This window comes from Ranitomeya imitator, chromosome 1 (assembly GCF_032444005.1).
Source record: "Ranitomeya imitator isolate aRanImi1 chromosome 1, aRanImi1.pri, whole genome shotgun sequence".
NCBI classification, from domain to species: domain Eukaryota; kingdom Metazoa; phylum Chordata; class Amphibia; order Anura; family Dendrobatidae; genus Ranitomeya; species Ranitomeya imitator.
The window spans coordinates 873,446,869-873,474,137 of NC_091282.1; the positions used below are offsets into that span (position 1 = coordinate 873,446,869).

General features: G+C 43.8%; 1 protein-coding gene across 2 annotated transcripts in view; it reads right to left on the reverse strand.

Annotated features, from left to right (window-relative positions):
- ANTXR2 (ANTXR cell adhesion molecule 2) overlaps window positions 1-27,269 on the reverse strand; it is a 398,739-nt gene that overhangs the window by 209,439 nt on the left and 162,031 nt on the right. For both annotated transcript variants that reach the window (XM_069742748.1, XM_069742756.1), the window contains 3 exons: window positions 14,965-15,025; window positions 3,265-3,360; window positions 1,848-1,917 (listed from right to left, as the gene is read on the reverse strand). In XM_069742748.1, coding sequence (XP_069598849.1) covers window positions 1,848-1,917; window positions 3,265-3,360; window positions 14,965-15,025 — 227 coding nt within the window. The remainder of the gene's footprint in view (window positions 1-1,847; window positions 1,918-3,264; window positions 3,361-14,964; window positions 15,026-27,269) is intronic.

A 27,269-nucleotide genomic window follows, 5' to 3' on the forward strand; every position in this document is an offset into this window, starting at 1 on the left:
TCCAGCTGCGGCGAAGAAAGCTAAATCTCCGAGGACACCTGAGCGTGCTCGGGAAATCTCAAGTAACGAGTATATTTGCTCATCACTATTTACTAGTCAAATTTACACCTGTACATGCCACAATAATACAGCTCAATTTAGCAGGAGTTGTCTTTTTAAATATGTAACTATCCATCATTTCTTATCAGATCGTTTTTGGTAAATTAAAAAAAGTTAGAAAAAAATGTTAAAAAAATGTATACATTTAATGGTATCTTTTTTACTAGTAAAATTTAACTACCATAGATGCCATTTATACGGAAGTCTGCTGTCATATTTTGTACACGTATTTACTAATCTAGAATTTCTTATTGTCCTTTTTTGCATGTGTTGAATAATTGGGGTTGAAAATACTGTCAAAAATACATTCTATTGTTGAACAATATGTATGATAAAAGAAAAAGTGAAAATGGCTATGGATGGAATTGTGTAAAAAATTTAAAAACATAATAAGAATGTGGGAACTACTAACAGAAGCACCACCCACAACACTATACGTCTAGGCAGTAGTATTACCGAAAGTAAGCCACAATTGTCCTCCTTTGCTTCTGGAAAACATATAAGTGGGGAGAAAGCGGAGAGCATCATGAAATATATAGCATATTACTCATCTCACACTGTCTGCTAACCTGGAATACCCACTGCACCCCTGAATCCATGCACCTCTCTCCCCCTATTCTACCTGACGGAACCTGAAAACCCATCTCTTCAGGAAAGCCTACAGCCTGCAATAACCATTCGGCCTCCTCACCAACCACCCGAGCTGCCGCCAGGTCACCGACCACCCGAGCTGCCGCCATGTCACCGACCACCCGAGCTGCCGCCATGTCACCGACCACCCGAGCTGCCGCCATGTCACTGACCACCCGAGCTGCCGCCATGACACCGACCACCCGAGCTGCCACCACGTCACACGTCACTGACCACCTGAGCTGCCGCCATGTCACTGACCACCCGAGCTGTCGCCACGACCACCCGAACTGCTGCCACGACCACCCGAGCTGCCGCCTCACCACGACTAGTGCTGCAGCACACCAACCTCCTGTCTCTTCCCCACTATCCTGAAGAATGTAAGTCCGCAAGGACAGGGTCCTCTCCCCTCTGTACCAGTCTGTCACTGTAAATTTGTTTACTGTTAACGATATCTATAACCCTGTGTGTAACCCCTTTCACATGTACAGCACCATGGAATTAATGGTGCTATATAAATAAATAATAATAATAATCTCAGTCACAGCAGGATGTTGTTACCTCTGACAGCAACATCATCAGACTGAGTTATAGCTCTGCAAACAACTGTCTGCCTGATCAAAAATCACTAAGAGGTATAACTGCCGTGTTATTAAATGGGCTAGGCTATCAACCATCTCTACAGTGAGTTAACCCTGACATTACTACTGATTTGTTTGTATTTGAGATCTTAAATGGAGTTGTATGTGTTCTTAGGAGACCTTGGGGTGCTATGTGCACTTATTCCGCAGTTGGAGGATTTGCATTATTGAGATTCGCAGCGACTCAATTTCCTGCAAATGATGTTTTTGTTAAAAAAAATTCACATATCTGGTGAATTTGAATTTGAAAAGATTCAATTATTAATAATTCTTAGACATCCATTCTGACTCTGGACAGTATTGGGCATATACCTCCTGAGCATTTGACACAAATATCACTAGTGTTTCACTAACTTTTAACCTCTAACAAGAATGGAGACTGCATAACTTGCTTCGGTTTGTATCACTTTCTTTGGGAATTACAGATGCTACACATAATTAAGAAGAGAAACTTTTAAGAATAAGGAAGCTACTTACTGTCCATCTTCATGAAGCTCAGTCACCGGGCAGAGCATGTATTGTGATTTTACTTCAAGGGGCTTTTCATCTTTAAAAAAAAAATAATTTTGATAATATTAATTCTAAAACCAAAACCAGATTAATAGCTAAAACAAGTAGACAACAAAAGCAGTTACATTGTGCAAACCTACAGACACAGCATTATCACCAATGTACTCTTTTTATACATTTTCCATAAATTGAGTTACAATAACATTATACTAGGTTCACATTTGTATGTCTGCAGATGTATATGAAGGAAATATAAGTAAAAATGTATGTATTTCTGAATTTTGATATATATTCCCCATTTTTTTCTTAAAAGGAAGCAATTTTTGTGTTCTTTTCTCAACTAGCTGTTAATGGTACAGACAGGAAAACATGGGTTTTAGACTTATTGAAACACACTGCTTTGCATTTTAATATGTCTCCAACTGAGAATAATGGAGAAAAAATGTACAGTTAAAACTAGAAGTGCACATACACTATATAAAAAGATACATATGCTCATTTTTGTCAATATCTGACATGAAATCAGAATAAACCTCTATGGTTTGAGGTCAATTAGGATTACCATAATTATTATTTGCGAAATGCCAGAATAATGAGAGACGAGATGGATGGATTGACCTGTTGCTGAATCAGTAATGAGCACAGACTTCCTGTTCTAATCAGACACCAGCAAGGTGTGGGTGGGCTACTGCTATAGGTGGGTATCGTAAGTGATAGGCTAGTTTAACCTTTTTGGGGTAAACATAGACTCATCATCAGTTTCCACACCTACTGTCAGCTTTTAGAAGACACTTTCTTCAAGTAGTAGTGCAAAAAAAGTCTGCATCTTTCAATAAAACCACGATTTTTATGCATGACAATGTTCCATCGTGCTCGTTCGCGTTCTTCTCTGCCCTGACTAAGGCAGAGTAAAGTACTGCAGTGCGCATGTGCCAGGGCTCTTTGGCCTTTTCCTATGCATGTGCACTGCAGTAATTTGCTCTGCCCTTGACAGAGCATAGAAATGTGCCCTGCACAGGAGTGCAATGCCGGGAAGACTGTGTGGATGATGTAGGACACTTCATCCACACGAAGTAAGAAGGAGGACAAGAAGAGAGGAGGGCTGGATCAAGACCAGAGACACCCATCGGACCCGACCGCCCTGTAGATGAATATAATAAAAGCTCTTTTTCTTGTCTTTTCTTGTCTTGCAGGTTGGTTTGAGGGTCTATATACAGCAAATTATAATGCTGTATATAGGGCTGAAAGGTACTGGCCTTACCTCATATGGGACAAACCTGGAGACAGGTTCCCTTTAAAGTAAACCTGTCATCAGGATTTTGCTAAGTAAACTACAGGCATTTGTTTTCTTTGTGATGCATTGAACTCTTCTCAAAATACTTACGGATTATTGTCTTGTTGAGGTGGTAGGTGCAGGCAACATTCTCGATATTTTTCCCAAATAAAAATCCATTCCCTCTCAGGACAACTTGAAATTTCGCTGAAAAAAAATGCACATAGAAGTAACAAATTTTGATTTTATATTTATATAACATTAATGCTGCTTTATACATCAATAGAACAACCAGACTGTATTAACCCCTTAAAGCGGTGGTACGAAGACAAGGCATGCATATTTATCCTAACTCCCTATCTATTTAGTCTCATAATCTAAGCTATTTTTTACTGTTTATAGTTGCTTTAAAATTCCCTACCATTCCCTAACTACACCAGCTAACTGCTTTTGTATTTTTTTTATTATTCACTGTCTGATGATGCTTCATTTGAATATCCCAGTGCATGCTGGCAGAGGCTGCGGTTACTGTCACTGCACTCACCACTCTGCTGCCGGCTTACTACTATTCATCTAAACCGACAACTGACCGGACATTGAGCTCATTGCACTGGGCATTGGGGGATACGATGCATGTAGGGAGACACTGCACAAGGGAAACTCTTAGGGGGGACAGCGCAAGGACCAGCCCCTGAAACGAGCGTCACTGATGACGTTTTGTTTCAGGGATGGGCAGGGACAATGACTGTGTGGCACCCCTAGGGGTATTTGCCACAAAAATAGTTACTGACACTAAATACAAGTACTAAGATAGCAAAACTGCATTACCACCTCCGGCCAGAAGGGGGAGCTCCAGAGACTCCCCTTGATCCATTCTGGTCTGAGAGAAGAACTGGCAGTTGGGCTAAGGAGCTGAAAGTGAGAGGTCATACAGCTGAATTTCTAACAGCCCTATGACAGTTTCCAGGCCCAAATCACCGGCCTGAGGAGAAAAGGGACAGAGAAAAAGGATATTGTGAGAACCGGGTAGCATTAATCACTACCCAGAACAGGCGCAAAGACGGATACCGGATCCGTGGCTGTATTCATTATATATAATACAGCAACCGGAAAAACATGAGGTGATATCAGCTTCACTAGGGCCGGACGCAGCAACAGACACAGAGTTCAGCGGTACTCCTGGAGGGGGTAAGCCGATAAAAGGACTCGGGTTGCCCGTTGAACCAGGACCCGGAGGGGACAGATTGGGCCGGCAGCCAGTTCACATACAGCAGCAGGGCCACACAGAAATTGCGTACAATAAGAGGCGAAGACCCCGGCAGGGTCAAAGTAATTCAGAGTTCCCATACAGACTCCGGTGACAGGACTGGTTGTAAATCCCTTTATGTTGAAGTAAACTGGTTAAACGTTTCAACGCCTCAGTCTTTCATTTGGACAATAGCCATCTATCCAGGATCGGGATCGTCACCGCTGGGAGAACCTGCTGCTGATCAAGTAAGTGCCTGTCCCCTCACGATACCCCTTACACTGTGCATTGCCTGAGGCCACAGCACCGGGTCAAGCCACCCGTGACATCCCGCTTAAGAGACAGACCCCATTGGTCCGGTGCTGGGTACCCCGGTCTCCTGGACGTCACAATTGGCGTCACGAACAGGATCCGGCCAGCCCGTATACCGGGTATTGTGTGCCGTGATTGGAGCCCAAAACTGTGAAAACTTGGATGAAAAATCTTGAAAATTGACTTTATTAAAGAAAATTCCATTTCCCATTAAAAACTATTGAAAGTGATTTTTCCCCATTGGTTATAATGGAGTAAAGATGGCCGCCATCCCCTGAGGTAATCACCTCATAGCCGTTAGGCACGAGACTGTTAATTGAGCTACGCCATTACCTGAGCCCCAGTCTGACTGAAAAACTTCAGAATCCACCATTACAGAGCGCGCGGCGGGCGGGAGCAGCAGGGGGCGTGTCTTTGTGGGCGGCACCAAGCTGAGCGCTCTGACGTCAGAGCAAGGGGAAAACCAATCCTGCTGCACAGCGGAATGAATCTACACTATCCCGACGGAAGCGGAGGACCGGAAGGGTCCGGATTAACTAAGGGGGCACAGTATGTCGCAGCACGGAGACGCCGCAGCACCCGGCGACGCTAATGCAGCTGAAAGACAGAGTGTCGATAGAGAGTCCGGTAGTGCAGCGGTGCAAGGAGTGGCGCCCATCATGCCGGTGCTGATGCCATATACCCCGGGTGGCCCGTGGCTTCCAATGTATGAAGGTGAGCCTAATACCCTTGACGATTTCAGAGAAAAGATGCTGACCCATTTTGACATGTTCCCCGTGGGTGAAGTTCAGCGTGTTAGTCTCCTGATGATGCAGTTAAGTGGCCATGCTAAGCGAGAAGTCACAGCATGGGCAGCTGATCTAAAAGGCACTGTTGAACGCATATTTGCTGGATTAAAAGCTACATTTGAAAGCACTGCCAGCAGCAAAGCTAAAGTACGATTCTTTAATTGCAAACAAAAAGTTAATGAGGGCGTGAGAGACTTTGCCTTAAACCTGCAGGAAGCCCTTAAATCACTTACACTGGCTGAACCCATTTTTAACACCGGAGCGGATAAACTGCTAAGAGATCAATTTATTGAGGGACTCTACACCCCTTCTCACCGGGGCCATGTGAGCATGCTTGTTTTTAAGAACCCTGAATTGACATTTGCCCAATTAAAGGAGAGCGCTATACGTCTCCAGCTGGCAGAGGCACCTCGGGATCAGGAGCCTGCGCAACCCATGGCAGAGGCTCCTCAACAACAGGGAGTGCCAGTGACATCAGCTATGTCCAGGGCCATTGCTAAGCCCCTGGGACCCAGTACTAATGAGGCTCTTCAACAAAAGCTTGACTCTTTAACTGATATTGTTGCTTCAATGGCTAAAACCATGCAGGAGATGAGAGGACCCAAGATGGAGTTGGCAAACCATAGAGAAGATGTTCCATGGATGAGACCCCGGAGATACCCGACATGGAGAGGACGACCCCGCGACCGCTACCAACCGGATGGACAGCCCATTTGCCGCCGTTGCCAGCAGCCAGGCCACTTTGCACGAGATTGTGATTTAAACGGGAATCCCCTGGGAATGCGGGCCGCTTCGCAGGAATGAACTTTCAAGGCCCAACACCCTGGCACGACAGGTACATCGGAGGACGACCCATTATCCCTATCGTGCTGGACGGAATTCCCCTCAACTCTTTGCTGGACACAGGTTCCCAGATTTCATCTATACCGTATATCCTTTATAAGAGGTACTGGGCTGATGCAGATATTGATAAAGGGCCCTCTGATGTTGAACTAGATATATGGGCCAGTAATGGTAAGTTGGTACCGAAACTAGGATTCAGAGAGATGACCATAAAGATTGGTAAAGTAGAATTGAAGAAACAGGGTATAATTGTTGTTGATGTTGACCGGCGGAACTGTGAACCAACTGTATTGATAGGAATGAATGTGTTAGAGAACTGCTTTTCCGAAGTTATTTCTGTCTTACAGCAAATTGCTGAAACTGCCCAATCCTGCCAACAGAGAGTTCTCCGGAGGGAAATAAAAGTATTGATGTTAAGGCAACAGGTAGAAGTTGCAGGTGGAGAAATCGGCAGTGTGAGGGTAAGTGATCCAACGTCTATTGTAATCCCACCAAAAACAGAAATGCTGGTATGGTGTAGAGCAGCCATTGGTACTAAGGGACGAGATTATCAAGCATTAATAGAACCAGTGTACACCGACAGCAGGCCCACTATACTCACAGCACGAGGGGTAGTCGAGGTACACCGGGGACGAGTGCCGGTACGACTTTTGAACTGTGGAGAGGAAGAGGTCACATTGCCAAGGTATGCTACAGTGGCAAAGCTATATACTGTTGACAACAATGCCATCACAACCATTGAGCCCTTAGAACCAACCTGTCAGGTGGAAGTCAACGGCTCAAATGGAGAATTGGAAGATTGGTGCCAACAGCTACACGTGGGCATAAATTCAACACCTACCCATCAAAAACAAGGGGTGTATAGGCTAGTGACGGAATATGAACAAGTCTTCAGTAAACACCCATTGGACTTCGGACGGATAGAAGGGGTAGAACACACAATCCCCACCGGTGACCATCCCCCAATAAAAGAAAGATATAGACCCATACCGCCCGCTCACTATCAATGTGCAAAAGATATGCTGAGGGATATGAAACAGGCCGGGGTAATAAGAGACAGCTGTAGCCCCTGGGCGGCCCCTCTAGTGATTGTCAAAAAAAAAGACGGAACCATGAGAATGTGCGTAGACTACCGGCAGATTAATAACATCACCCATAAAGACGCCTACCCCTTGCCTAGGATAGAAGAGTCCTTGACCGCTTTGAAATCTGCTAATTATTTTTCCACCTTAGACTTAACAAGCGGGTATTGGCAAGTCCCTGTGGCTGAGAGAGATAAGGAAAAGACGGCATTCACCACACCAATGGGTCTAAGTGAATTTAATCACATGCCGTTCGGACTCTGCAATGCATCCGGGACCTTCCAGCGGCTGATGGAATGCTGCCTCGGACACAAGAACTTCGAGACCGTCCTCCTGTACCTAGATGATGTGATCGTCTACTCAAAGACTTACGAACAACACTTAAAAGACCTGGCAGAAGTGTTCGAAGCCTTATCCAGGTATGGCATGAAAATCAAGCCATCCAAATGTCACCTTCTCAAGCCAAAGGTACAGTACCTGGGACACATCGTGAGTTCGGAGGGAGTAGCACCGGATCCCGAGAAAATAACCGCCATAAGGGATTGGCCGAGACCTACCAGCGCAAAAGAAGTGAGGCAATTCCTGGGATTGGTGGGTTACTATCGCAGATTTATAAAAGGATTTACCAAGTTGGCAGCACCCTTGCAAGACGCCTTGGTAGGGCAGACGAAGAAACCTTCAAACCGAAACCCTCCTTTCCAGTGGAACGACGAAAGGGAAGACTCCTTTGAACAACTAAAGAAGGCACTAACCGGTGAAGAGGTTCTGGCATACCCAGATTACCATCAACCTTTCATCCTCTACACCGATGCCAGTAATGTGGGACTAGGAGCGGTGCTGTCACAAAAGCAAGAAGGTCGGGAGAAAGTCATCGCCTTTGCAAGTAGAAAGCTCCGGCCTACTGAAAGAAATCCAGAAAATTATAGCTCCTTCAAATTGGAACCACTGGCAGTAGTTTGGGCTGTGACTGAACGTTTCAAACACTATCTGGCCGCTGCAGAATTTATTGTCTATACTGACAACAATCCGTTGACCCACCTGGACACAGCCAAATTAGGTGCGTTAGAACAGCGATGGATAGCCCGGTTATCTAATTACAACTTCAAGATCAAGTATCGAGCAGGTCGCAAGAATGGAAATGCCGATGCCCTATCCCGGATGCCACACTTGAGAGATGTAGAAGAAGAAACGGGGGAGCTTGAAGAAATTGAACTACCAGTCTTCCATCATCCCAAGGCAAAACATCATCAGTCAAGTACCTATCAGAAACAACAAGAGGTGAATTTTAATCCGTTAGCACACCATAGATGGGCTGACACCCAAGACAGCAATCCGGCTGTGAAGTTGGTGAAGGAACTGTTAACTGAGCAAAGTACATATCCCGATGAGGATGCCCCAGAAGAGACGCATCAACTCTGGAAAGAGAGAGGCAAAATGTTCCTGTATCAAGGGAAGCTCTGTAGAAGGTACACCAATCCGAAAACACATGAATTGGTTTGGCAGATTATCGTGCCTAAACAAGATGTCAAGATGGTCCTCGAAGCTTTCCATAATGGTGCTGGTCACTTCGGTTGGAAAAAGTTAGAAGTACTTCTAAGAGAAAGATTTTATTGGGTCGGGATGAGAAAATCAATCGAACAGTGGTGCAGAAATTGTGGCCCGTGCAACCTCAGAAGAAACGATCAAAAGAACCAAAGAGCACCACTGCAGCCCATAATCACCAAACAACCACTTGAACTTGTAGCCATGAACCACGTGAAGTTGACACCAAGCCGATCCGGCTATGTCTATGCCTTGACCATCGTGGACCATTATTCACGCTTCTTGGTAGTAGTACCCGTAAAAGATCTGACAGCAAAAACAGCAGCCAAAGCGTTCCAAACGTACTTTTGTAGACCCCATGGATATCCGGAACAGGCTCTCACCGACCAAGGTACAGCCTTTGAATCAGAGATCTTCAGAGAATTCTGTAATATGTATGGTTGCAAAAAGATCCGGACGACGGCCTATCATCCACAAACAAACGGCTTATGCGAGAAGATGAACCATATTGTAATAGACCTACTAAAGACTTTACCTGAGACAAAAAGGAATCAATGGCCAGAGAAATTGCCTGACTTGGTGGATCTGTATAATCATGTCCCGGTGAGCTCCACCAACTGCACCCCAGCTTACCTTATGCGTGCAAGACCCGGCCAATTACCAATCGATCTAGAAATGGGAATGGGATATCATACGGCAAAAGCAGTATCGCCAAGTGCAAGAGAGTGTAGAAAGAAGCCTTCAGCAAACTAGAGAAAGACAAGAGCGAACTTTCAACCAGAATGCTCTAGCGACCCCATTAAGACCGGGTGACCAAGTGCTCAAGAGAAATCGTCGAACCAATAAAATAGACAATCAGTGGGAAGCCGTACCCTACACAGTTTTACCAACAAGAATGGATAATCCTAAAATGTGTCTCATTAGCAAAAACGGAGGCTTAACATCTGTACTAGTGTCAAGAGACAATCTTAAATTATGTCCGGAAGCATTGAAAGAGCCAGAAGTTGTCCAGCCAGAACCAGAAGTTATTCAACCCATACAGGTTCAACCAGTAAAGGAAAAAGAAGAGGAAATGTATCACACCTGTATAGGAGACTTTCCCAAAACCCTACTAACCTACCATGGTGCAGTAGTGGTTCCCATGGTGGCCTTTTACCCAACACCGAACCCAATACCAGAAGTCCCAAGACAGGAAGAGGCTGACCCCGTACTACGGGAGGTTCCAGGCCAGGAAGAACAGATTCCTGATCAGAGTAATCCCATTCACGGTGGACTTGCCAACTCCATAGTCGTGGAAATATCTTTAGCAGAGCGGGTAGATACTACATCCGCAGTAGACAGTAGTACACCACATGAAGAGACACCGCTATTACGTAGATCACAGCGTAGTACCCAGGGTCAATTACCGGCCAGGTATGCAGATTACCAACTATAAAACTATAGTCATTGTTATCATTCTGCAACGTTTAAGCCCAGTGCCTACAGAGACTTGTCTGTCTGAACTTCTTGCATATTCTTGAACTTGTTATCAACCCGGAGGCACTAAATCAAAGCTCCGTAAAGACTGCTTTTTGAACTTTGCTTTTTGCTCTTTTTGAACTTTCTTTAGACTTTATATTGACAACTCTGTTGGAAAAATGGAACTAAATTCCTGGACACAAAATGCAGTGCCTTTCCTAGCACCTTCAAGGATAGAAATGTATTAATGGATGCTATTTGAAGTGACTTTTTACAGAACTCTATTTTTGTTTCCTTGAGTGGTTTTTGTAACTTTTCGTTTTTAAGACTCTGTACATATTAATTGTTATTTCAAAATGTTATCGACCCACAGTCCCGGAGTACTGTTCTTAACTAAGGGGGAATGTGGCACCCCTAGGGGTATTTGCCACAAAAATAGTTACTGACACTAAATACAAGTACTAAGATAGCAAAACTGCATTACCACCTCCGGCCAGAAGGGGGAGCTCCAGAGACTCCCCTTGATCCATTCTGGTCTGAGAGAAGAACTGGCAGTTGGGCTAAGGAGCTGAAAGTGAGAGGTCATACAGCTGAATTCCTAACAGCCCTATGACGGTTTCCAGGCCCAAATCACCAGCCTGAGGAGAAAAGGGACAGAGAAAAAGGATATTGTGAGAACCGGGTAGCATTAATCACTACCCAGAACAGGCGCAAAGACGGATACCGGATCCGTGGCTGTATTCATTATATATAACACAGCAACCGGAAAAACGTGAGGTGATATCAGCTTCACTAGGGCCGGACGCAGCAACAGACACAGAGTTCAGCGGTACTCCTGGAGGGGGTAAGCCGATAAAAGGACTCGGGTTGCCCGTTGAACCAGAACCCGGAGGGGACAGATTGGGCCGGCAGCCAGTTCACATACAGCAGCAGGGCCACACAGAAATTGCGTACAATAAGAGGCGAAGACCCCGGCAGGGTCAAAGTAATTCAGAGTTCCCATACAGACTCCGGTGACAGGACTGGTTGTAAATCCCTTTATGTTGAAGTAAACTGGTTAAACGTTTCAACGCCTCAGTCTTTCATTTGGACAATAGCCATCTATCCAGGATCGGGATCGTCACCGCTGGGAGAACCTGCTGCTGATCAAGTAAGTGCCTGTCCCCTCACGATACCCCTTACACTGTGCATTGCCTGAGGCCACAGCACCGGGTCAAGCCACCCGTGACATCCCGCTTAAGAGACAGACCCCATTGGTCCGGTGCTGGGTACCCCGGTCTCCTGGGCGTCACAACTGCAGCCTCTGCCTCCTGCATGCACTGAGATTCTTAAACGAATCATCATTAGACCGTAAAAAGGGGAAAATAAACACAGAGAGTGTAGTTAGGGAATGGTAGGGGATTTGTAGAGCAAGTACCGTATATACTTGAGTATAAGCTGAGATTTTCAGCCCATTTTTTGGGCTGAAAGTCCCCCTCTCGGCTTATACTCGAGTCATACCCAGGGGTCGGCAGGGGAGGGGGAGCTGGTGCTGTCTAATTATACTCACCTGCTCCTTGTGACGTCCCTGCACGTTTTTTCCCTGGCGTTGACAGCCTTTTCCTGTACTGAGCAATCACATGGTACCGCTCATTACAGTAATGAATATGCGGCTCCACCTCCCATAGAGGTGAAGCCATATATTCATTACTGTAATGAGCGGTAACGGTGACCGTTCAGTACAGGATGAAGCTGCCGGCGCCAGGGAACAGACATGCAGGGACCGCACCAGGAGCAGGTGAGGATAACGGGGAGGGGAGCGCTGCGCTGTGCGATATTCACCTGCTCCTCGTTCCGGCGCCGCTCCGTCTTCAGCAGTGACGCTCAGGTCAGAGGACGCGGTGACGTGGTTAGTGCGCACCCTCTGCCTGAAAGTCAGTGGCAGTGCAGGAGACGCTGAAGATGGAACGGCGCCGGAACGAGGAGCAGGTGAATATTGAAAGTGCCAGGGGCCTGAGCAACGGAGAGGTGAGTATGTGTTTTTTTTATTTTTTTATCGCAGCAACAGCAAATGGGGCAAGTGTCTGTATGGAGCATCTATGGGGCCATAACGTTTGTGCAGCACTATATGGGGCCATAACGTTTGTGCAGCACTGTATGGGGCCATAACGTTTGTGCAGCACTGTATGGGGCCATAGCGTTTGTGCAGCACTGTATGGGGCCATAACGTTTGTGCAGCATTGTATAGGGCCATAACGTTTGTGCAGCACTGTATGGGGCCATAACGTTTGTGCAGCACTATATGGGGCCATAACGTTTGTGCAGCACTATATGGGGCCATAACGTTTGTGCAGCAGTATATGGGGCCATAATATTTGTGCAGTACTGTATGGGGCCATAACGTTTGTGCAGCACTGTATGGGGCCATAACGTTTGTGCAGCACTATATGGGGCAAGTGTCTGTATGGGGCCATAAAGTTTATGCAGCACTATATGGGGCAAGTGTCTGTATGGGGCCATAACGTTTGTGCAGCACTATATGGTGCAAGTGTCTCTATGGGGCCATAACGTTTGTGCAGCACTATATGGGGCCATATCGTTTGTGCAGCACTATATGGGGCCATAACGTTTGTGTCCGTATGGGGCCATGATCAACATTTGTGCAGCACTATATGGCGCAAATATCTTTATGGAGCATCTTATGGGGCCATAATCAACATTTGTGCAGCATTATATTGGGCAAATGTGTCTATGGAGCATCTTATGGGGCCATTATTAACCTTTATGCAGGATAATATGGGGCATATTTTAATATGGAGCATCTTATGGGGCCCATCATAAACTTTATGGAACATTATATGGGGCTCCTGATTCAATATGGATATTCAAAAACACTTAACCTACTGATGTCTCAATTGATTTTACTTTTATTGGTATCTATTTTTACTTTTGACATTTACTGGTAGCTGCTGCATTTCCCACCCTAGGCTTATACTTGAGTAATTAAGTTTTTCCAGTTATTTGTGGCAAAATTAGGGGGGTCGGCTAATACTCGGGTCGGCATATACTCGAGTATATACGGTATATTAGAAAATAGATTAGATTATGGGACAAAATAGACAGGGTATTAGGGAAAAAATGTTATGCCCATGGACCATCCTTAATAACGAGCGTTTTTTTTTTGTTTTTATAGAAAGCATGTGTAATAAAAGATTAACATAAAATAGCAATACGCAAGGACTGATGCAGCCATTTCACCGTACACAGCACAGGCACATTTATAAGATTATCTCAGCACAGGAGCATTTTTTAACACATCTAATTGTGGAACTTATTTTTATTCCAATATTTATTGATTAAAATGCACTTTGGAAAACCACTTTATGTTCCCACAATGAGTTTTTGGTGAGTTTTTTAAGCTGTGCAAAAAATGCAGCGTCTTATAGTTCCGTCAATAACCATTGTCCCGCTGTATGTAAACCATGTCTCATATCCTGTCGGGTTTGGTAAGGCGATAGCAAAAGCCGACAACTGAATTACCGGCTTTCGTGCTATCTAGCTCTGTATGAAATATAAATATATATATAGGTGTCTCATACATATAGGATATATATGTTTTTACAAATATTTGAGCCCATGGATCCATTCTATGTCCATTTTGCAAGCTGGTGAGAAAATCTCGCCGTACGGATGCCATACGGATGCCAAACGGATACTTTTTTGAGAAAAAAATCACTTCTTCACATTGATCACTGTTCAGGAACTTCTCTGCGTATCTAGGCCGTAAAAAACGGACCGTATTTTTATACGTTAGGTCTCAACCCAGACATAGGTGCAGAAATGCTGCATAAAATCTGATAACATCAAAACAGTACCACATACTCATTGTAGAAACGTAGCCTTATATTTACATTTCTCAAATTAAAGGAATAATACACAACACATTATTGTTTAGAAGTTCAAGCTAAAAGATGATAATGGTGCTCCAGCCCCATAATCCTATGAAAGAGCTGAGAAGAATGTTTATGGCTCACTATAGAGCTAACTTTGCTTTTGCCACCTTCCCAGCTGTTTTGCTTTTTAATGCACTTTTGATCATTTTTATGCCTTGCATTGCAGTGTCTTTTTTATGAACATGTAACGTAGAAATGTTTCATTTTTTTTCTCGAGCCCAGACTCTGGATTACATTGTTGTCAACTGCTGATCCATCAATAAACTACAATAAAGCTTAAGAATAGTAAACCTTGTATCTGTAGGGTATAGCAAAATAAAAGAATGGTGAAGTAATATTGAAAAATAAATAGAAATGTAGCATTTTTGCTTTGAATACATTTAAGGTAGTTATCGTTAAAAACTTTTATTTATTTTTTCAGATAAACTTACTTTCCATAAAATATTTGTACATGAATATTTATCTCGCTCTAAGACAGAATAGCCAGAAAAGGAAGTTATACTTTATGTGGCGCAAGCAAATACTAAAAAAAGCAAGATGACTGAAGTTAAAGCAAGATAGTACACCCTGCAGTCAGGAAATCGTAATATAAACATCAATTTACTTACCGCCAACACAGACGGATGATGGATCCACATACAAAATTTCTGTGCATGACTTCTTTAAGATCTGCAGAAAATAAAATGTGCTTGCGTTAATATATGTGCTTTTATCATTTCATGAAATTACTTTTTAATAGTACTTTTTTTTAATTCACATGCTATTTTATACCTGAAACTGAGTATATTGATGTAGTTTTCATTTCTAAATAAAGCTTTTTTTTAATAATAGAAGTGCATAAAAGGAGTTAACATCAGTGTTGGTCACTCCATTCTGGCACAGCTATTTTTCGCCATCACATGAAAACGTAGCTTAATATGTATTGTGCTGTAACTGAGAAAAACTTTTAAAGGGGTAATACAGTTTCAGCAAATACTGTACGTTATTCTTTGTATCGTTCCAATATTCTTTTTTGTACCAAATCCTCACAATTTTTATAATTTCTCCATTCAATAATTGGAGTTAAAACAGAGGTTACGTTTCAATGCTTTTTCTGTAACTCCCTTCACTTTTATGTGAATCATGGAAACTTTACAGCGTGTTCAGATATCTCAGAGCTAGAGATGAGCGAACCCGAACTTTAAAGTTCGGAGTTCATACTGGACACCCATTGTCCGGTGCTGAACTCCGAACACGGACTTCTCCTGGAAGTCCATTTTACGAGAATCTGGGAAGAGAGAGAGTTCAAGTTCAGGTTTGGGTACAGTTATGATACCCAAAGTTCGATCGGGTACCAGAACTCGAACTTCCACGGGTCGGCTCCTCCCTACTCAGGACTCTTAACCTTCAGAGTTATTGCAAAGACACTCATATTCTCATCAGGCCCATGAATAGCTCAGATAGGGATAATATTTTGAAATGGAAAGTATGTGGCTAAATATACAGTTTTTCATTTTCTAACACACAACCTTTATTTCCAGAAAGCAAAATTATCCCTGTAAATTAACAATAATTGCAGCAGAAATAAGGGTCCTCCTTTTCCTTTTCACCTTTGTCTCCTTTCTGTAAGGAATTAAACCAAATGCTGTATAGCATAACTGCAAACAATTATTTTCCTTTAAGATATATTTTTGCTTCAATCTGAGCAATATAACAACCAACTTATCAGCGCATCGCCCTATGTAAATACTGCAACAATTTCCAAGTGGATGTGAACCGATATAATATATATGCATCCTGACAATAAAAGAGATACATGGTTTGCAGATGAAGCAAGCAACTAAATATCTTCCTGTATGTGCTAAGTGCTACTAAAATTCGGCTTAAAAAAATGTTCCCATAAAAATGAAACACGTTTAAGTTTTATTTTCCCTCTTTATCGGGGTCTATGAGAATGGTGATGCATTGCTACTTGCTTTAAAACTGGCTGTTACCGCAGGGAATGAACACAAACCAGCTAGCGAATGAAGAATGCACCCTCGGACTAGAGCGATATGTCAGCGGTGCCAGAAGAACATTGATTATGTGCCATTATTATAGATGCTTATTACACATTCAACGAGAAAAGAGTACAGTAATATCTAGTGAATAATGTAATAATTGAGCAGAGCATTAAATAACACTAACTGTCCTGTTATGGGAGATTGCCACTAAAACTCGCCATCAATGTTTGTTGTAAACACTGAGTGCTGAGGGGGAGGCTTTTATTCTATCACACATGTATAACTCTAGCACTTCCATGTTGTCTTATGATAAAAACTACCCATTTTCTATTGTCTGAAAGTCCAACATTCATTACAAGTTGCAAATCATAAAAATAACGCGTCTTTATTTCTTTTAACATTATCATCTATTAAGAAATTGCATGGATAACACTTCTACAGTACATTATTATTATTATTATTATTAATATTATTATTATTTTTATGAATAATATTATTTCAACATTAGTGCTACTTTTAGCCTTGGCTGTTCCAACAGAAACCAGTAGGATGAAAAGAAAAGAAAATACAATAGGCCTGATTCATCATTTCTAATTATTTTTAAGTCATTTTTTCTGTTTTTGTCTCATGGTATTCACTGACATTTTTTTGTGCCAAATTCTTCAAAATGCTTTTCATTTTTGCATTTAACCCCTTCACGACCTTGCGATTTTTTTTGTTTTTGCGTTTTCATTTTTCGCTCCCCTTCTTCCCAGAGCCATAACTTTTTTATTTTTCGATCAATATGGCCATGTGAGAGTTTGTTTATTGTGGAGCAAGTTGTACTTTTGAACGGCACCATTAATTTTACCATATAGTGTACTGGAAAACTGTAAAAAAAATTCCAAGTGCAGTGAAATTGCAAAAAAAGTGCCATTCCACAATAGAGTTTTTTTTTTACCTTCCTCACTAAGTGCTTAAACTGACCTGCCATTATGATTCCCCAGATCAGTGCGAGCACAAAGATAAAAAAAAACATGTATAGGTTCTTTTTATTTAAATAAATTAAAAAATGGCTCCATTTTAGGAGACCTGTAGCGTCTTCATTGTCCTTGATCTGGAGTTGATTGAGGGCTTACTTTTTGCGAACAGAGCTGACATTTTTAATTACCGTATATCATTCTGGGGTAGATAAAATGTTTTCACCGTCGTGTTTTGCTCTTTATTTTTCGTAATTCTGGAGTTTTGATTTTTTTTTCCTTGTTACTTTGTTTCCCGTTTAATTTAATTTATATTTTGATAGATTGAACATTTCTGAATGCATGCTGACGTGTGTTTTTATTATTTTTTTATGTTTTATTTTAAATGGGGCAAAAGGGGGTATATTTTATAAAAAAATGTAAACATTTTTTTTTCACTTACTTCAATAGTTGCCTTAGGAGTAGTGTTGAGCATTCCGATACCGCAAGTATCAGGTATCGGCCGATACTTGCGGTATCGGAATTCCGATACCGAGATCCGATATTTTTGTGATATCGGGTATCGGTATTGGAAGTGTAAAATAAAGAATTAAAATAAAAAATATTGTTATATTCACCTCTCCGGCGGCCCCTGGACATCTGCGCGAGGAACCGGCGTCCGGCACGGCTTCTTTCTTCAAAATGCGCGCCTTTAGGACTTGTGGTATGACGTCCCGGCTTCTGATTGGTCGCGTGCCGCCCATGTGACCGCCACGCGACCAATCAGAAGCCGCGACGTCATTCCTCAGCTAAAGTCCTAGAATGAGCGCCTTTTAGGACCTGAGGAATGACGTCACGGCTTCTGATTGGTCGCGTGGCGGTCACATGGGCGGCACGCGACCAATCAGAAGCCGGGACGTCATTCCACAGGTCCTAAAGGCGCGCATTTTGAAGAAAGAAGCCGTGCCGGACGCCGGATCCTCCCGCTGATGTCCAGGGGCCGCCGGAGAGGTGAATATAACAATATTTTTTATTTTAATTCTTTATTTTACACTTTAATATGGATCCCAGGGCCTGAAGGAGAGTTTCCTCTCCTTCAGACCCTGGGATCCATGAGGATACATTCCGATACTTGATGTCCCATTGACTTGTATTGGTATCGGATATCGGTATCGGCGATATCCGATATTTTTCGGGTATCGGCCGATACTATCCGATACCGATACTTTCAAGTATCGGACGGTATCGCTCAACACTACTTAGGAGACTTGAAGCTGAACTCTTCCGATTGCTTGTGCTACACATATCAGGGCATATTCTAAGACTCCTGGCTGTCATGCCAACACATCGGCACTCAGCAATCAGGAGCGCTGATGGGCAGGTCTTATGATTCGCTTCCGGCACACTCGAGTTAAATGCAGCTGTCAATGATAGCCAGCGGCATTTAACAAGTTAACAGCCGTGGGTGGATCGCGATTCCACCCGTGACTGTTAGAGGCACATGACAGCTGATCAGATCAGCTTTAATGTGCTGGGAAAGATTTGGGCTCAGAGTGACACGACCTTTGACGTATCTATATGTCAAAGGTCGTGAAGGGCATTACATGTTTCGCAACTTTTTAGCACACAAAATTCCCATTGTCTGATTAAAATGTCAGAAAAATTTAGTAAGAAAATTCAGGAGGACATAAACAGACTTGCGGGTGGAAATGGGTGGGTGGGGACTGTAGTACATTTGCACAAAAAAATTTGTGACTTCTAAAAATCTGCAATTGATGCATCAGTTAAAATTATCTGGAAATCCTAAACCCTTACCACAATGACAATCATAAAAAACCGGCACACACAAATAAAATAGATTTTAAATAGGTGTAAATTACGGTAAAAGAAGAATAAGACTCAAATAAAACACAGGTGGAGATAATTGACTCGATTCGATGCAAATCAGATCTCAGCGAACTAAATAATTTGCAATTTGATATTCGCGAATCACAAAAAAAAAAGGACCGGCTCAATTTTATACATTACAGAAGATTAAATCAACTATAGAAGGCTGATGCGACCTTAGGTGCACCTGTACAGGCTTCACCATAATGACGTGGAGCTGTCACATCACATGGTATAGCCCAGCCAATCAGGAAGAATAATCATAAACTGCACAAAAGCCTAGGCAGGGGATACAGCATTCATTTAAGGCCACATTTAGGCCATGTTCACACAGTGCGTTTTTTTCTGCGGAACCGCAGCGTTTTTGCCGCTGCGGTTCCGCAGCTGTTTTCCATGCAGGGTACAGTGTACTGTACCCTATGGAAAACAGGAACCACTGTGCACATGATGCGGGAATCGGGAAAAAAAGCCGCGCTGAATAGCCGCTGTAAAAAAGAAGTACCATGTCACTTCTTTTTTCGGAGCCGCAGCGGTTCTGCACCCATTGACCTCCATTGTGAGGTCAAACCCGCAGTAAAACCCGCAGATGAAAAAAATATCTGCGGGTTTTACTGCGGTTTGTGGTGCCGAACCGCTGCAGCAGGAAGTGCGGGGAAGCGGGCGGAAGTGCGTGGGCGGAGTGTGGCTGCCCCCCCGTGCTCCGATCCCGCCCCCCCGTGCTCCAATCCCACCGCCCCGTGCTCCGATGCCCCCCCCAGTGCTCCGATGCCCCCCCGTGCCCTAATCTCCCCCCCGTTATACTTACCCGGCGTCCCGGTGTCCGTCCGGCCGTCTTCTCCCTGGGCGCCGCCATCTTGCAAAATGGCGGGCGCATGCGCAGTGCGCCCGCCGAATCTGCCGGCCGGCAGATTCGTTCCAAAGTGCATTTTGATCACTGAGATATAACCTATCTCAGTGATCAAAATAAAAAAAAATAGTAAATGACCCCCCCCCCCCCCTTTGTCACCCCCATAGGTAGGGACAATAAAAAAAAATTAAGAATTTTTTTTTTCCCACTAAGGTTAGAATTGGGTTAGGGGTAGGGTTAGGGGTAGGGTTAGGGGTAGGGTTAGGGTTAGGGGTAGGGTTAGGGGTAGGGTTAGGGGTAGGGTTAGGGTTAGGGGTAGGGGTACGGTTAGGGGTAGGGTTAGGGTATTTTCAGCCATTTTAACTGCATAGAAAACTGCATAAAAAAAAGGATCAAAAAAAGGATCAAAAAAGGACAAAAAAAGGGCCAAAAAAAGGACCTGCGTTTTCTGCCAAGAGCTGCAGTTTTTTAAAAAACAGTCCTGAAAAAAAAAGGATGGAAATCAGGAACGTGTGAACATACCCTTACACTTTCAGTATTTGGTCAGTATTTTACATCAGTATTTGTAAGCCAAAACCAGGGAATAGTTGAAAAATACAGAAGTGGTGACGTGTTTCTAATATACTTTCCTCTGATTGTTGTACTCCTGATTTTGGCTTACAAATGCTGATGTATACTGATGAAATACTGACTGTGTGATTTTTCCTGTAGGTTGATTTAATACAGTGAGAGAACATCAACACTCACAGCACAATAATAAAGAAAAGAAAGTCCTACAACATTGGATAAATAGTCCAGAAAATAATACTGCAGCACAGAAACAGCTTAGAATAGTAATCTACGAGTAATACAATCATTCAGTTTTATAGAAGTGCAGTCTATGTACATATGTCACCAAAAGGTGGCCCTATTGAATTTGGGTATTACTGGATGAAGTTTAGGGTGTTTCAAGTTTAGGTGGTCCACCTTGAGCCAACAGCAATAGTGGTAAGTAAACATTAAGACATACTGATGAGACATGCAGGTCATTATTTATCTGTTACCAGATTTTTGTCACAATCTGTGAGCAGCATATTGTGGAGACAAAGAACCTGATTTGATCTATGTATCACTTACTGTGCTGGTTTGTGCAAATATGATAAAATGTATTAAAGGGTACGTGCACATGTTGAGTAATTTTTATTTCGTGTGCGCTTTTGCCTGCCTTGTTGCGTGCGTTTTTGATTAATTGGAGTAAAGTCAATGGTGAAAAAGATAGGCCAAAAATGCAGGGAAAAATACTCAATGTGTACAGGTTTCTCATTCACTTTGCTGGCATCAGGATTTGCTTCAGGTTTTGTCACAAATCCACGCAGAAAAAACAAGGCAAAAATGCACCAAATCTGCAATGTGTGCACACAGTCTAAATTTTTGAACAAGTTTTCTTGAGGGTTATATAGCAACGAAATGTACCAAAGAAGATGTAATACCCTTTGGTTAAGCAATATGATACCGATAAATTTGGAACAAGTTTTTGGAGGGTTAAATACCAATGAAATGTACCCAAGAACAAGTAATACTGCATGGCTGAGAAATGTAAGCGGGCAACATTTTTAAGCTTTTTTTTGTGTTATGTATCAATGAAATGTACCCCGGAACACGGCATACTGTATGGGTAAGAAATGTGAAGAAAAAAGCTAAATTTTCAAACATTTTATTCTACTGTTACATACCACCAAAATGTGACAGAAAGCACGTAATATTCTATGGATGTGTAATCTAATCCTAAAGAATTGTTCTATGCTTTTTGTATGTTTATATACCACCGTAATGCAACAATTACCATGTTAAACTGTATGGATAACTCATTGAATGCATAAAAAAGTATAGTTGATGTACTTATACAGTCTTAAAGGCTTTTGCAGAAAGTGCAAAATTATGAGGAGGATCATCTATAGACCCATGAAATGCAACAACTGGCAGGCCATATTAAAATATAGAATATTAAAAACACATAATGGGTATAAGAAATCCCATGCCCACAATAAATCCACAGATGCCCGCGGATCGCCCTTGGAAATCGACATGCAGCAAGTCTTTCCGTGGATTCACCTGCATTCAATAGACGGCAGCTCTTTGGACACAGCAAACATGAGCTGCATCCAAAACATTGCTGCTTCCAGATCACCTGCACCAGGCCTATATGTTGCTATCATCTGCTGGTGTGGAAAATTGTGGGCTAATTCTGGCTTTGTTCATTTTTATGAGAATGAGCCTGTCTGCATTCTCTGTTGACAGGCAAAAGTGCCTGCCTCTTATGACCCACCGGCAGCACTAAAAAGCCACTCACACAAGATGCAGCACAACACCTCTAAGGCATAGAGGGACAGCTCATGCCAGGTGTCAAGCTTTGAGATCCAAAAATTGAATGTCACAGCAAAATTAGGCAGTATGTTGGTTTCATCTGCCAAGTATTGCTGACCATCTTATAAAAGTTTTCCCTCCTCGCCCAAAACACCCAGTCATCAGGTCCTGGGTGTAGGCTGATGTCATGAAATTGGCCCAGGCCTTTGACAGTGTACCCCTGTCTCTGCTGTGTGTCTCCCTGGTCTCTCCTGGTGTCTCCCTTGCCCCTGCCGCTAGCACTGTCTAATTGGAATTTTTTCAACATATTTTTCACACTGGACTTCTGGTATAGCACCATTTTATAAGACTTTTACACCCCAGGAAGAAACTATGCAAATTCTCATTGTTGCATGGCTCTAGCAGGGTGAACAAACAGTTCTCTTCTTGATCAAGAAGAATTTAAAGTGAGGGTCACGGGAAAGGCAGCAGTACATAAAGTTGGTCATTTGTGCCAAGCTCCATACAGCGAACACTTCCCTGTCTCCACCATGATGATGACTATCCATCTCCTCCTTCTCCCTGTCTTCCTCCTCATTCCCATCCTCAGACCATCCATGTAGGAGAAACAGGACAAAGGTTGTGTGGCTATTGCGCTAGCCACCAGCTCCTGTTCCTCACATTTCTTCTTCTCAGCGTCCACATCCTCATTTTTACCTAATCCACACTGAGCACATGAGATGAGGCTGGACTGGCTACAATCTCTCTGTGTTATGTCTTCCTCTATCCTCAGTTTATTTTGTGTGCAGCAACTGTTTAAGTAGGCACAGAAGCGGGATAGTTGTGCTGACTATGAGGTCATTGCCACTCACCATCTTTGTGGAGAACTCAAAGTCTTGGATAACCAAAGAAATGTCAGACATCCATGCCCACTCTTTAGTTGGTATGAGCGGATGGCTGACCAGAATCCCGACAGGAGTGTGGGAGCAGGTACTCAACCAATGGCTTCTTCTGCACACAAAGTCTTTCCAGCATGTGCAGTGTGAAGTTCCAGCACATGGTGACATCGCACACTAGTCGGTGAGCTGGCACTTGTTTTGTTCCGCAGCACTGCCAGAGCAGCAGCAGCTGTAGCCGATTTGTGGAAATGGGTGCTGACATGGCGTACCTTGACCAGAAGCTCTGCAAAATCTGGGTATCTTTTCAGAAACCCCTGAAGTACCACGTTGAGCACATGTGTCAAACATGATATGTGTGTGAGCTTGCCAAGCTTCACAGCCACCACCATGCCTGGTTGTGGGTTCAGCAGCAAAAACCACACATCTGTCTGGTCTGTTACTCTTTTTAGCAACTCTGCCATGGTGTGTGGTTTGTCTCTTAGACAAATTAGCCTCAGCAGAGCCTGTTGCCACTTCGCTGAGGCAGTGCTGCAGAGCTTCCAACTGATGTGGATGACGTGCTCTGAGAAACCACATCAAAGAGGGAGTATGAGGAAGAGTAAGATGGGGTGCAGAACTGCTGTAGGAGGTAGATGAAACCCTGATAGAAGTAGGATCAGCAATGGCCGTGTCAGGGTGTGACTCGGCCCCAGCCTCCACAATGTTCATTCAGCGTGCTGTCAGGGAAATATAACGTCCCTGGTCACCAGCGCTTGTCCACATATCGATTGTTAAGTGGAAAAGGCCAGTAAATGCGTTGCTAAGGGCACAGGTGATGTTCCTGGAACGTGCTGGTACAAGGTGAGGATGCCATACCAGGAGAAAAAGTGGCAGCTGCAGCCAAGAGTTGGCAGAAATCCTCTGTGTCTACCAGCCTAAATGGCAACGCTGTGCTAGCACAAAGATTTGGAATTTCCTGATGATGGTAAGTCAGAATGTGCAAGGATAGGTGCAGGGCAGGAGGCATCTTTACCAGTGTTTTGGACAAAGGATTAGGAGGCACCTAGTTACAGTGTTATCACCCGATGGCACCAATTGTGGACCCAGGCTGTTATGTTTGCTAATGACAGGTGTTATAAAGGCAATCCAGAAACACAGTGTGCTTAGCGATCAGAGCGCACACAGTGATCTGACAAATACCCAAAAATACAAGAACGAGCTCTGAGACGTGGAAACTCTGTAGACTGCACACCTGATCCTATCCTAAACACAACTAAAAGCGGCTGTGGATTGCGCCTAACAACTACCTAGGCAACTCGGCACAGCCTAAGAAACTAGCTAGCCTGAAGATAGAAAAATAGGCCTGACTTGCCCCAGAGAAATTCCCCAAAGGAAAAGGCAGCCCCCCACATATAATGACTGTGAGTAAGATGAAAAGACAAAACGCAGGGATGAAATAGATTCAGCAAAGTGGGGCCCGATATTCTAGGACAGAGCGAGGACAGTAAAGCGAACTATGCAGTCTACAAAAAACCCTAAAGCAAAACCACGCAAAGGGGGCAAAAAAAACCCACCGTGCCGAACTAACGGCACGGCGGTACACCCTTTGCGTCTCAGAGCTTCCAGCAAAACAAAAGACAAGCTGGACAGAAAAAAAGCAACAAAAAAGCAAAAAGCACTTAGCTATACAGAGCAGCAGGTCACAGGAACAATCAGGAGAAGCTCAGATCCAACACTGAAACATTGACAAGGAGCAAGGATAGCAGCATCAGGCGGAGTTAAGTAATGAAGCAGTTAACGAGCTCACCAGAACACCTGAGGGAGGAAGCTCAGAAGCTGCAGTACCACTTGTGACCACAAGAGTAAATTCAGCCACAGAATTCACAACAGTACCCCCCCCTTGAGGAGGGGTCACCGAACCCTCACCAGAGCCCCCAGGCCGACCAGGATGAGCCGCATGAAAGGCACGAACAAGATCGGAAGCATGAACATCAGAGGCAAAAACCCAGGAATTATCTTCCTGAGCATAACCCTTCCATTTAACCAGATACTGGAGTTTCTGTCTAGAAACACGAGAATCCAAAATCTTCTCCACAATATACTCCAATTCCCCCTCCACCAAAACCGGGGCAGGAGGCTCAAAAGATGGAACCATAGGTGCCACATATCTCCGCAACAACGACCTATGGAATACATTATGTATGGAAAAGGAGTCTGGGAGGGTCAAACGAAAAGACACAGGATTGAGAACCTCAGAAATCCTATACGGACCAATAAAACGAGGTTTAAATTTAGGAGAGGAAACCTTCATAGGAATATGACGAGAAGATAACCAAACCAGATCCCCAACACGAAGTCGGGGACCCACACGGCGTCTGCGATTAGCGAAAAGTTGAGCCTTCTCCTGGGACAAGGTCAAATTGTCCACTACCTGAGTCCAGATCTGCTGCAACCTATCCACCACAGAATCCACACCAGGACAGTCCGAAGACTCAACCTGTCCTGAAGAGAAACGAGGATGGAACCCAGAATTGCAAAAAAATGGAGAAACCAAGGTAGCCGAGCTGGCCCGATTATTAAGGGCGAACTCAGCCAACGGCAAAAAGGACACCCAATCATCCTGGTCTGCAGAAACAAAACATCTCAGATATGTTTCCAAGGTCTGATTGGTTCGTTCGGTCTGGCCATTAGTCTGAGGATGGAAAGCCGAGGAAAAGGATAGGTCAATGCCCATCCTACCACAAAAGGCTCGCCAAAACCTTGAAACAAACTGGGAACCTCTGTCAGAAACAATATTCTCAGTAATGCCATGCAACCGAACCACATGCTGAAAGAACAAAGGTACCAAATCAGAGGAGGAAGGCAATTTAGCCAAGGGCACCAGATGGACCATTTTAGAAAAGCGATCACAGACCACCCAAATGACTGACATCTTTTGAGAAACGGGAAGGTCAGAAATGAAATCCATCGAAATATGTGTCCAAGGCCTCTTTGGGACCGGCAAGGGCAAAAGCAACCCACTGGCACGAGAACAGCAGGGCTTAGCCCTAGCACAAATCCCACAGGACTGCACAAAAGTACGTACATCCCGTGACAGAGATGGCCACCAGAAGGATCTAGCCACTAACTCTCTGGTACCAAAGATTCCAGGATGACCAGCCAACACCGAACAATGAAGTTCAGAGATAAGTTTATTAGTCCACCTATCAGGGACGAACAGTTTCTCTGCTGGACAACGATCAGGTTTATTCGCCTGAAATTTTTGCAGCACCCGCCGCAAATCAGGGGAGATGGCAGACACAATGACTCCTTCCTTGAGGATACCCGCTGGCTCAGATAAACCCGGAGAGTCGGGCACAAAACTCCTAGACAGAGCATCCGCCTTCACATTTTTAGAGCCCGGAAGGTACGAAATCACAAAGTCGAAGCGGGCAAAAAATAACGACCAACGGGCCTGTCTAGGATTCAAGCGCTTGGCAGACTCGAGATAAGTCAAGTTCTTATGATCAGTCAATACCACCACGCGATGCTTAGCTCCTTCAAGCCAATGACGCCACTCCTCGAATGCCCACTTCATGGCCAGCAACTCTCGATTGCCCACATCATAATTACGCTCAGCGGGCGAAAACTTCCTGGAAAAGAAAGCACACGGTTTCATCACTGAGCAATCAGAACCTCTCTGTGACAAAACCACCCCTGCTCCAATCTCAGAAGCATCAACCTCGACCTGGAACGGAAGAGAAACATCTGGCTGACACAACACAGGGGCAGAACAAAAACGACGCTTCAACTCCTGAAAAGCTTCCACAGCAGCAGAAGACCAATTAACCAAATCAGCACCCTTCTTGGTCAAATCGGTCAATGGTTTGGCAATGCTAGAAAAATTACAGATGAAGCGACGATAAAAATTAGCAAAGCCCAGGAACTTTTGCAGACTTTTCAGAGATGTCGGCTGAATCCAATCCTGGATGGCTTGGACCTTAACTGGATCCATCTCGATAGTAGAAGGGGTAAAGATGAACCCCAAAAATGAAACTTTCTGCACACCGAAGAGACACT